The sequence below is a fragment of the Haliotis asinina genome, chromosome 14, assembly GCF_037392515.1.
Source record: "Haliotis asinina isolate JCU_RB_2024 chromosome 14, JCU_Hal_asi_v2, whole genome shotgun sequence".
Taxonomy (NCBI): Eukaryota; Metazoa; Mollusca; class Gastropoda; order Lepetellida; family Haliotidae; genus Haliotis; species Haliotis asinina.
In genome coordinates, this window is record NC_090293.1 from 53,054,013 (window position 1) to 53,067,429 (window position 13,417).

A 13,417-nucleotide genomic window follows, 5' to 3' on the forward strand; every position below is an offset into this window, starting at 1 on the left:
ATTAACCAGAACTGGGTACTTTTAAACCAATGAGTTGACATTTTATCAAAATTATTCAGCTGTATTGGGTACTTTTAAACAAATGGGTAGACATTTTACTAAACATGATTCAGTTGTGTTAGGTACTTTTAAGCCAATGGGTAGACATGTTACGCAACATTATTCAGCTGTATTGGGTACATTTAAACCAGTGAGTAGACTTGTTATCAAACATGATTCAGTTGTATTGGGTACTTTTTAAACCAATGACTTGGCATTTTTAAACCTCTGGTTTTCAGGTCAGTTGCAATATATCTAAAGACCACAATCGTAAGTAGGAAAGTGCTGCTGTCAGCATTAAACAACATTCATTCTCTATAATGACTGAAATAGCTTACAGCTGCATCACAATCTTTCATTCTGCTGTTATTAATCTGATTTGTATCATTATTATCATTATTATTATTTTGATGATCTACAGACATGAAGGGTAATTTTCAACATCACCATGTATGCTATAACAGTGAGATAACATATTAGAAGCTGACATCTGATGTTGACTGTGGATGACAGACATCATCTGATGTTTTCCTTGTCATGAAAAAACAATCCATTTTCTCGTCTGTTTATCTGAAATGTGATATGTCCATAAGGAAGCATAAGAACACATGACTTCAGTGTTATGTTCTGCACCAATGAACGGCATGGCATCAACGTATTAGATAGCACTACTACTCATGCCTGCAGAAATATTAGAATTGACATGAAAACCAGAGGTTGAAAACATGAGCGGCAACCATGTTGCAGACATTCAATACTCTTTTAAGTTGTCTTTAGCTAAATTCTGTGAGTACTGAATTGTCAAGTGAAAGAGGGAAGGAGGTGAGCAATACTCCGAGAATGTCATGGTGGGGGGGGCACCAGACACCAGGTGGGGGCTTCACACATTGTACCCACGTGAGGAATCAAACTATGTCTTTGGCATGACAACTGAACACTTTAACCACTGTCCCTAGAGGGAAGGAAGGAGGGAGGGAGTCAATGAGTCATCGAACAAGGTGAGTGTATATTGTTTCAACATATTCCTGCATTGTATGGAAGGATGAACTAAACCGGGATGATGGTGTCATGAGCATATACTCAGTAGTAGACAGTAGACTACCCCAGTCAAGAGTAAGAGGAGACTTTACCTGTAATATTGAGTTCTCAGGTCCGGCAATGATATCAGGAGCATTGGTAAGGTCAGAAAAGGTCGGGAGACAGGCTTGATCAAGGAGCGCATCAACCAGATTGAAACACACCTGAAAATGCAAATAAAATTTCTTTGATAGTGTTAAAATATTTGTGAATCCATTTTATCAATGGTTCCATGAGGTGTTGGGGGGATAGCGAGATTGTGTGTTTGTGACCCTGCCTGCAATGCTCTGGGTCACTCTGCTCCAAGGAACATCCTGACCCTTTTATACTCAAGGAATAATGAGCAGAGACATTGAAGGCTGCTATTGACACTCAAGATACAGCCTGATTAACTGTTTATAATGGTGCTCGTAATGACCCATCATGATGACTAAGATATGTTTAGTATTCATTAATTGTTTCTGTTAATTTCTGTTTTCTTAAGGGTCTACATGAGGTGTCATATCTAATTGATACATGTTTTTTCATTTGGTGCAGGAAATTGATGATTAAGGGAGTGGGTGGGTAGGTAGGTGAGTGAGTGGGTGGGCAGGGATTCATGCCACTTCAAACAGAGTTTCTGTCATAACACAGTGTGAGATTGGAGGAATGGTAAAAGTAATGCCTGTGTGTGACAACTAGAAACCTAACAAGCAGGGTGTATTACGACAACCACCATAAAAACTAAGGATTCTGACACATACAAGGGAGACAACCCTGCACAGCTGATTTGTTTGAACCATGAAAAGTGAGCCAGTGATCTAGTTTTTGCAGTAGATGCAGATTAACACTTTCAGCAATATTCCAGCAATAGCATGGTTGGAACACAAAAACAGAAAAAAAAAAACATAAATAAATTAAAAATGTGTTGGGAATATTTTCCTGAATGGGGTGGAAAGTGTTGAGACACAAGCTGATCAATTTGAAGAGATGTCTGTTGATGGAGGATATCAATCTGTATCTACTCCAGGAGGATACCAATCTGTATCTACTGATGTAGAATATCAATCTATATATACTGATGAAAGATATCAATCTATATATACTGATGAAAGATATCAATCTATATATACTGATGAAGGATATGAATCTATATCTGCTGATGAAGGATATCAATCGATCTACTGATGGAGGACATTAGTCTCTATCTACTGATGGAGCACGACAATCGATCTACTGATGGAGGACATTAGTCTCTATCTACTGATGGAGCACGACAATCGATCTACTGATGGAGGACATTAGTCTCTATCTACTGATGGACCACGACAATCTATCTACTGATGGAGGACATTAGTCTCTCTCTACTGATGGACCACGACAATCGATCTACTGATGGAGGACATTAGTCTCTATCTACTGATGGACCACGACAATCTATCTACTGATGGAGGACATTAGTCTCTATCTACTGATGGAGCACGACAATCTATCTACTGATGGAGGACATTAGTCTCTCTCTACTGATGGACCACGACAATCTATCTACTGATGGAGGACATTAGTCTCTCTCTACTGATGGACCACGACAATCGATCTACTGATGGAGGACATTAGTCTCTATCTACTGATGGACCACGACAATCTATCTACTGATGGAGGACATTAGTCTCTATCTACTGATGGAGCACGACAATCTATCTACTGATGGAGGACATTAGTCTCTCTCTACTGATGGACCACGACAATCGATCTACTGATGGAGGACATTAGTCTCTATCTACTGATGGACCACGACAATCGATCTACTGATGGAGGACATTAGTCTCTATCTACTGATGGAGCACGACAATCTATCTACTGATGGAGGACATTAGTCTCTATCTACTGATGGACCACGACAATCTATCTACTGATGGAGGACATTAGTCTCTATCTACTGATGGAGCACGACAATCTATCTACTGATGGAGGACATTAGTCTCTATCTACTGATGGAGCACGACAATCGATCTACTGATGGAGGACATTAGTCTCTATCTACTGATGGAGGACAACAATCTATCTACTGATGGAGGACATTAGTCTCTATCTACTGATGGAGCATGACAATCGATCTACTGATGGAGGACATTAGTCTCTATCTACTGATGGACCACGACAATCGATCTACTGATGGAGGACATTAGTCTCTATCTACTGATGGACCACGACAATCGATCTACTGATGGAGGACATTAGTCTCTATCTACTGATGGACCACGACAATCGATCTACTGATGGAGGACATTAGTCTCTATCTACTGATGGAGGACAACAATCTGTATCTACTAATGGAGGAAATGAATCTATATCCACTGATGGAGGATATCAATCTGAACCTACTGATGGAAAACATCAATCTGTATCTACTAATGTAGAATATCAATCTATATATGCTGATAAAGGATAACAATCTATATATACAGATTAAGGATATCCATATGTATCTACTGATGAAGGACATCAAGTTATATCCACTGGTGAAGGATATCTATCTGTACCTGCTGATGTAGAATATTTAGCAGTTTCTGTTGTTGGAGAACACCAATCTGTATCCATTTCAAGAGTAAATCAATCTAAGCTATATTGGTGATCACAATGCAAGTAGTCTCCACCACACCTTCCCTGTTTGTAATCAATAACAATATGCTATTCATAAGTGTTCTGTCAAAAATAGTATACAGGACAAAAACCTTATTCATTTGAACATACTCTGCCATTTACTGCTAAACATACCCAGTATAATGAGATATTCTTGCCCCTGGCAACATTTAAGCCTAGTAATGACTCCAGATGTTTTTTCACTTTGGCACTTAGGATTTTCTAAGCTTCAGCATTTTGAGCAATTTATTATTTTTTTGCCTAAACAGAAGCAAAAACAGGTCCAAATTGTTTGACCAGATGACCTGCAAGAAGTTCAGATGGTAGATGGTTGATATATACATGTAATACACACCAGATATAAAACAACAAATTAATTCTTTCACCAAATATTAACAAGAAAAAATAATACTTCATGAAGGAACGAAATAGCTGCTAGAACAGCATTGTTCATATGATCAAGGAAGACTAACATGTGATCTGTTCACCTCAAGACCATAACAAAATATTCTATCAAGTCTTTGGTACATGTTAACTGCATGCAATACAAGCACACCAACATGGATTTTACTCACTTGACATATATTTATACAACCTAGTGTCTTAGAGGGGGCGCTGCGGAACCCTAGAGGTTAAGGCTTGTCCATCCTGCCGAAAACCCTGGTTCAATTTCAGATATGGGCACAACGTGTAAAGCCCATTTCCTGTATCAAGCACCATGATATTGCTAGAATATTGCTAAAAGTGGCGTAAAACTAAATTGCTCACTCACTGTGTCTTAGGATGAGGATGGGATTGGAACTCAGAACTGCAGCTTACAAGCAAGCACACACCCTGTTGGGTAGAGTAGTACCCCATAAACAACCATAAGATGATGAACATTACACTCTGCTGGGTAGAATAGTACCCCATAAACATCCATAAGATGATGAACATTATATGAAATGATGGCATAAAGACTAACACAAAAATCAAGACAGAAACATCAATTAGAGAGCAATCTTACTTTTCCCAAATCGATAATACAAAAAATACATATTGATATTTCCATATTAAACTATGATGAATGGGGTATTAACTTTCTGAAACATATAATACCAAGACAATATTTCATTGGAAGAAATATTTCCTTAATCACTGCCAAATATTGCTAGTTTATGATTAAAAGACCAGATGTACTTTGTGGGCAATGAAACAAATTGATAAACTGACCTTTTATTTCTACTTCTTTTTTTATCACTTTTTCAACTGAACAATATATTACTTGTGACACTTCAAGAAGGATAATGATGGCAGCATGTGACTAACACTGAAAATGGGAAAGTTAATATTTCCCTTTTTCTTCTTCGCAAACTGAACATTACTTGTTAAGCTCTCGCTGCCACCATTTGGAATGTGTTTGAAAACAATAACAATAATATATTTGTGCTGATTTTTGCAAAGACCATCGAGTCATATTGTTCTGGCGTTCATTAATACCCAGGCCTGGAGGGCTAGTGCCTTCGCCTCTGTATAGAGCACAATGGCCATGTTTTCATGCCACGATCGCCCTGCAGGCTTCACAACACTGAGGGCACACTGACTTCATCGAAATGGGCACTTATAATGAATGTCCCAAGTTTTTATAATATTCTTCTATTAATGCCTACAGTTCTTTAAGAGTATGGCCACAAAATCAAAACCCCTGCCCATCAATATTTCATTTAATTAAACAGCTATTGATGTATGTAAATGTGCCAACAATCACACCAGCCTTTTTTTTGATGGGATAGAAATTCTCTGGCTTTGTCATATAGGTTCTTAACACCAGCCTATGGGGAAGCAAGTTCTTTGAGACGATGTGCAAAATCTGCCTTATCCTTCATATTGTGACATAACCTATTAATTTCACATTGAAAAACCAAAATATCATCCTAGGACTACGAAAGACTTCAAATACAAGCAGGCTTTTAATCAATTCGTCTTGTGAAGGTCTATCGTTGTCAGGGCAGGAATTTGTATCCTATGACGTCATATGGGTTTTTCTTGAGCAGGTATCCATGGAAGAGTGTATTAGGCCCTTACAACCATTACAGATGCTTCTCTTGTGTGTGTACATATTGCTGATAAGAATATTGATTGGGGAATTTTCGCCTGCTTCCATCACTGTGGGTTAACTGGTACGGGACGGACATGCATAAGCAGACGAGCCCCAATTCGCTGACGACCCATCAGGCTCCCATATATAGATTTATTGTCCGCGTGGCTTTGCAGGCCGGCCATAGCCTTTATGCAAAATGCAGAATTGTTGTGTGAACACTCATGAAAAAGAGTGAAGAGAAAAATGAGCGAAATCGGCAAATTTCCATTAAGTTAGGTGATTGAGAGAAAGAAGTACAATTCTATTACTGATAAGGGAGAGAATTTATGTAAATTTTTGAGCTTTGAGGTGATGATGGATAGTTATACTATGAAAACTAGAAATTTAGGTTTCTTCATTTTGAAAATCACAAATTTCTTAGGTTGTGTTTATGTAAATATTGCTCCCTTTCAAGAAAATTGTGTCGGCACAAAATATGTGGCCATCGTATTAACATAAATGAGTAGTTATTTTTCTGTTTTAATAGCATGAGGACTAAGCCAAATGTTGTATTGCCACTCAACTGTTAATATTCCAATGGCCAGAGCAGCGAACATGTATTTCTTTTCACCAAGTGTGATGAAGAGGAATCATGAGACATCACGCTATCTAGGAACAAGCAGCAAGCACATGTTGGTCAGCCACAGTTCTCAGAGACACATATGAAGAATGTCTTTTTTACATTCTTCTTTTTGCAAGCAACTGGTATCATCACTATTAGTGATGAATAAGATGTATACTGACATGTCCCAAGAATAATCAGTGTTCATCAGTGTTCATTATCAGCTGAAACTGATTCCTTAAGGCATGAAATAGAAAAAGGCTGTGAAGTTATATCAATGATTCACAGCAAGATATGACACCAGGTGTTTGTGACAAGGGTGTTCTATTGTACCTGTAGCCACTGACAAGGGTGTCCCGTTGTACCAGTAGCAACCGACAAGGGTGTCCTGTTGTATTAGTAGTGATCAACATGGGTGTCCTGTTGTACTGGTAGTGATCAACAAGGGTGTCCTGTTGTATTAGTAGTGATCAACATGGGTGTCCTGTTGTACTGGTAGTAATCAACAAGGGTTTCCTGTTGTATTAGTAGTGATCAACCAGGGTGTCCTGTTCTATTAGTAGTGATCAACATGGGTGTCCTGTTGTACTGGTAGCGGTCAACAAGGGTGTCCTGCTGTATTAGTAGTGATCAACCAGGGTGTCCTGTTCTATTAGTAGTGATCAACATGGGTGTCCTGTTGTACTGGTAGCGGTCAACAAGGGTGTCCTGCTGTATTAGTAGTGATCAACATGGGTGTCCTGTTGTACATGTAGCCACTGACAAGGGTGTCCTGTTGTACTGGTAGTGACCTACACGGGTGTCCTGTTGTATTGGTAGCAATCAACAACGGTGTCCTATTGTACCTGTAGCCACTGACAAGGGTGTCCTGTTGTACTGGTAATGATCAACGTTAGTGTCATGTTGTACCAGTAGTGATCAACATGGGTGTCCTGTTGTACTGGTAGTGATCATCCACAGTGTCATGTTGTACCAGTAGAGACTGTCAAGGGTGTCCTGTTGTACCTGTTGCAACTGAGAAGGGTGCCCTGTTGTATTGGTAGTCACTGATAAGGGTGTCATGTTGTACCAGTAGTGACCTACAAGGGTGTCCTGTTGTACTGGTAGTGATCAACAAGGGGGTCCTCTTGTACCAGTAGCGACTGAGAAGGGTGTCCTGTTGTACCAGTAAGGATCAACAAGGGTGTCCTGTTTTACCATGTGTGATAATGGTTAAAAGCATACAACCAACCCTTCTCTCAGCACAGGCTTTTTCTGATTTTGAAAAGTACTTTGTTCCTTGTATTTACACGATGATTCTGTCATTTGTGCTGACAACAGGAACAAGGTTTGTGAACTTACTTTTTATGAATTAATATACTAACAGTGAGTGAGTGCTTCTAGTTTTACATCGATTTTAGCAATATCCCAGGAATATCACGATGGGGGCACCAGAACTGGGATTCATATGTAGTGCCATGTGTTAAAATAACTGATGTATGATTACATTATATAGCTGCAATAAAGACAAAAGTAGCACTGAAGTACCATATAGTCGCAGTGCAGTTACAGTAGTATATCATAATAGCACTGGTAGCATTTAATTATCATATAGTAGCATTGCAGTTGCAGTCAGAGATAACAGTAGCAATGGTAGCATTTAATTACCATATAGTAGCATTGCAGTTACAGTCAGAGATAACAGTAGCAATGGCAGCATTTAATTACCATATAGTAGCATTGCAGTTACAGTCAGAGATAACAGTAGCACTGGTAGCATTTAATTACCATATAGTAGCATTGCAGTTACAGTCAGAGATAACAGTAGCACTGGTAGCATTTAATTATCATATAGTAGCATTGCAGTTGCAGTCAGAGATAACAGTAGCACTGGTAGCATTTAATTATCATATAGTAGCATTGCAGTTACAGTCAGAGATAACAGTAGCACTGGTAGCATTTAATTACCATATAGTAGCATTGCAGTTGCAGTCAGAGATAACAGTAGCAATGGTAGCATTTAATTACCATATAGTAGCATTGCAGTAACAGTCAGAGATAACAGTGGCAATGGCAGCATTTAATTACCATATAGTAGCATTGCAGTAACAGTCAGAGATAACAGTAGCACTGGTAGCATTTAATTACCATATAGTAGCATTGCAGTTACAGTCAGAGATAACAGTAGCACTGGTAGCATTTAATTATCATATAGTAGCATTGCAGTTACAGTCAGAGATAACAGTAGCACTGGTAGCATTTAATTACCATATAGCAGCATTGCAGTTACAGTCAGAGATAACAGTAGCACTGGTAGCATTTAATTACCATATAGTAGCATTGCAGTTACAGTCAGAGATAACAGTAGCACTGGTAGCATTTAATTACCATATAGTAGCATTGCAGTTACAGTCAGAGATAACAGTAGCACTGGTAGCATTTAATTACCATATAGTAGCATTGCAGTTACAGTCAGAGATAACAGTAGCACTGGTAGCATTTAATTATCATATAGTAGCATTGCAGCTGCAGTCAGAGATAACAGTAGCAATGGCAGCATTTAATTACCATATAGCAGCATTGCAGTTACAGTCAGACATAACAGTAGCACTGGTAGCATTTAATTACCATATAGCAGCATTGCAGTTACAGTCAGAGATAACAGTAGCACTGGTAGCATTTAATTACCATATAGTAGCATTGCAGTTACAGTCAGAGATAACAGTAGCACTGGTAGCATTTAATTATCATATAGTAGCATTGCAGCTGCAGTCAGAGATAACAGTAGCAATGGCAGCATTTAATTACCATATAGCAGCATTGCAGTTACAGTCAGACATAACAGTAGCACTGGTAGCATTTAATTACCATATAGCAGCATTGCAGTTACAGTCAGAGATAACAGTAGCACTGGTAGCATTTAATTACCATATAGTAGCATTGCAGTTACAGTCAGAGATAACAGTAGCACTGGTAGCATTTAATTATCATATAGTAGCATTGCAGCTGCAGTCAGAGATAACAGTAGCAATGGCAGCATTTAATTACCATATAGCAGCATTGCAGTTACAGTCAGACATAACAGTAGCACTGGTAGCATTTAATTACCATATAGCAGCATTGCAGTTACAGTCAGACATAACAGTAGCACTGGTAGCATTTAATTACCATATAGCAGCACTGCAGTTACAGTCAGAGATAACAGTAGCACTGGTAGCATTTAATTACCATATAGCAGCACTGCAGTTACAGTCAGAGATAACAGTAGCACTGGTAGCATTTAATTACCATATAGCAGCACTGCAGTTACAGTAATACATTATAGTAGCAGAAGTTGCATCAGAGTAAAAGTATCATGGACACCGCAGGATGTGATCTCATCTTGTATGCACAAATCCATCTTGTTGACATAATTTCTTTGTATGACATATTCTACCTATACTGGTAATGTCTAACCAGCAGTTTATTACAAGGAAGTACTACCAAACGTTTAATTACTGTCAGATTGTTTTGATCGTTTGTATCTTTAGAAAAATGCTAATGGTTATCTTTTTCCTAAGCACATTAAACTGCCTGCATGACCAAGATCTGTTTTCAGAGCATATCCAGGCATGGACAATCCCCTACCCACGGTCCTTATACACTCACAAGTATCTTGTTTGGCTTCAACAGTTTATGTTTTTTCAGCCAACAATTATTGTAAACAAAATAACCAGATTTGTGCAAATACAGAGGAAGCCACTGTCAATACCTTCCTCTCTCGGCTGCTTCCCTAAATTCTGTACATTTTCTTTAATTCATTCAATATCTCAGCTTGTGCTGGTCCCAGCCCTCCACACATCCATCCATACCAACTACATGAAGGTAAACAAAAACATCAGCAACATTTAATGTCACACTTTCTTCCAAGGACAAAGTGGTCAGCCAAATTTGCATGATATACCTGAAAAGGTTTCAAGTATATTTAAGAAAAGAGACAGATGAAAATACATTGCTGCTTTCTTTTTCGACCAAGGTAAAAAATTAAGGAGGTGACTTTACTGTATACTGAAGGTGACAGTGCCATCTGTTCATCCTTACCAAAAAACAGCAGGATAATATAAGGAATTGGTGGACTAGGTTACTTTGTCAAGGCGCTGCAATGTACAAGTATTAGTGCCATTTCTTTCGTGCTGGTCTAAATCTGTCAAGTGATTCAATAGTCTCAAAAACATCTGACGTTGACAATTACGTTTCCACAAGTCACTTGGTACCTGAACTTTGAAAATACATCAGACTGAATTTGTGTACATGGTATTATAGGGAACTGGCTGTCACAGAATGCTCCAACCTATTGTACAGTTGACACGACTCCATAAAAATCACCCTATGCGCAGACACCTGGTGTCAGATGTTTGCATGTAGAACGAGAGACTTGATCAATAAGTCATAGATCTACATAAAGGAGAAGGTGATGGACGTGTTGTAGTACACCTAGCTGTAGAACATCCTGTCATTAATACAGCAACCAATGAAAACCATATTTCTCCTGTGTAGGTAATATGTCTGTCTGTTTCTCTAATCTAGACAACAGGACTTGGTATCATAATGGTTCTCATTTTAAATGTATCAATTTGAGTGTGCATGTTTGAAAATGTTATTAATTCATTTCTACCAACTGAAAAATATTACAGAAACTATGCAATCTACTGAAATTTGACATTTAAAAGAATGATAACCCCCCCAAATACCTTCATCCCTATGATTTGGATTTGGTAAACTCAGTTATATTTGAATTTCTGAAATCTTTATAACAGTGCATACTTAAGTTTTGTTATGTTCCTGTGCGTTTCATGTTTTGGTTGGCTAGTTGCTTCTCCGACCCTATTCAACCTTATTTCACTCCCACCAACCAGTCCTAAAAAATATGGCATCCCTTTAATGGTTCTGTCAAATTAGATTTTATGTGAATATCATACATAACCTCATTTGTTCCAGTTAGGAAACAGCATTCTAGATACAGTATTAAACCCACATTAAATGGCTACAGTGTTTTCCGTCAAACCAACATCATAAAGTTACCGTTATTTTTTTCATCCACGAATCCGTAATTCTGTACACATAAAGGGAAGTTTACACAAAGGTCTCCATTAACAAATTTAGTCATGTTTACCATCATTCTATTGCACGTTAAAAAGTCTTCTTTCACAGGCAAATCTTTTCCTTCTGGCTCAAGTCTATAACGTACACTCTCACCTGACTCTTGTCACAGTGAAAGAATGCTTAAAATGTTATCGAAGAAACTGACAAAATCCAGACAAAGACACCTCCTAAATATTGGTCAAACAAGCACTGTTAACTATTCCAACCCCTAAAATCATTTTGATTCATTACCATATTCAAAAAACAATGAAAAAATATTTTCATAATGAGAAAGTCAGGCCAAGACCTTCTAAACGCTACATTGAAACTTTGAACGACAAATCAGAAATTTGGCAAAGTTTGCGAAATAATCCATCATTAAACAAAAGAGTTTGACCTCCAAAATCTAAAGTCTCCTCCGTATATTTAGAGAGTAACATCGTATGAGCACATGGTAGCTTGACACAGGCTGAACCACAGATGGGGATTAGAAGTAGAGGATTAAGGACCAAACAAGGCTGATATACGTCCCAAGCTCAAACCTGTGCGGCAGAGATGCTCGGCAAACTGGCCATGGCAGATCAGCTAACAGGTGATCTAGAGCTCTTCCTTACCCTGTTTTTTTCATACCGAGTTTTTCCTGCACGAACAAGATGGCTTAAAACCTTTCAGTAAAAATCTCGCTGGACAAGGGACCAAATATGGACAATGAAAGTTAGGTGAGAGTTAAACACTTGACGAGAGTTGGAAAAGTCAGCTGAGGATGGAGAGAACTCAACACATGAGAAGTGATGCATCTACATCTGTATGTCCTACATACTGTAGTTCTACAACAGAACCTTACTACATATCAGAGTTTATTTCTCATTAAATACTCTGGATAATAATATACAAATTTACACAAAAAAACAGCCGCATATAACACCTTGGCAAATATATATCCCCTTTTACTACATATACCATCTCCTTATATGTTCAACTCAGCTTTCTACATGCATAGATACTATTGCTGAATATAGTACCTTACTGAATATACATTCCGCTTCACTACATGCAGAAATACTGCAACTACATATACCACCTCATTACATGTATAGCATAGTTTTCTAAAGGCAAATATGCTACTACTGAATATACCACCTTACTAAATATACATCCCATTTTACTACAAGCAGAAATACTGCAACTACATCTACCTTGCAACTACATTCATATAAACATACTACAGTCCTATACATCACTGCTACATATAAATAACTGCAGTATGAAACACCAACTGACAGTTGGCCTCCATATTGTTCTATAGCTGCATGTTTCTCTAGTATCCATACACCTCCTCCCCCCACTAACCTCCTGGGCTGCCTTCCTGGATGGGATTCTCAGATCAGCATATTAATACCACCCACAAACATGCAGTGCCAGCTGTGATGGCGATAACACTATGTCACTGATCCAAGTTATATAACAACAGAAAAAACTACCTTCCCTACAATGTCTAAGGGTGAGTTGGTCTGTTAATGGCATCTACACTATGTTTTCTACCATCTTGTATCGGAATGTTACACTGATACATGGTTGTAAGAAACCATTGGACAAGGACCAAATTTCCGACTTGCTCCTTTTTTTAATGTTTCAAATGAAATATCTGAGGTTTAAAAAGTCACTCTGCTGTCGGTTGGTGGCAGATTGCCCTACCTGTGTAGTGTGAGATGGAACCTTTATTATATCAGCGACTTCATTACGGATTTCTTACAACTTTAATAACATACAAAGAGGAAGCAGGTGTCTTTAAGAAAAGATCATAGATGTCCTGTGAAGCTAAAAAAAATCAAACCCTTTTTAAATCCTAAATCACAACTGACATTCTACAGAGTAAGATCAACATATTGCTGGATTGA

At 38.2% G+C, this 13,417-nt stretch overlaps 1 protein-coding gene across 1 annotated transcript in view; it reads right to left on the minus strand.

The window, feature by feature from the left end:
• LOC137261119 (protein fuzzy homolog) overlaps positions 1-13,417 on the minus strand; it is a 114,376-nt gene that overhangs the window by 28,696 nt on the left and 72,263 nt on the right. Inside the window, exon 4 of the mRNA XM_067798811.1 lies at positions 1,170-1,280. Within this exon, the coding sequence (XP_067654912.1) occupies positions 1,170-1,280 (111 nt within the window). The remainder of the gene's footprint in view (positions 1-1,169; positions 1,281-13,417) is intronic.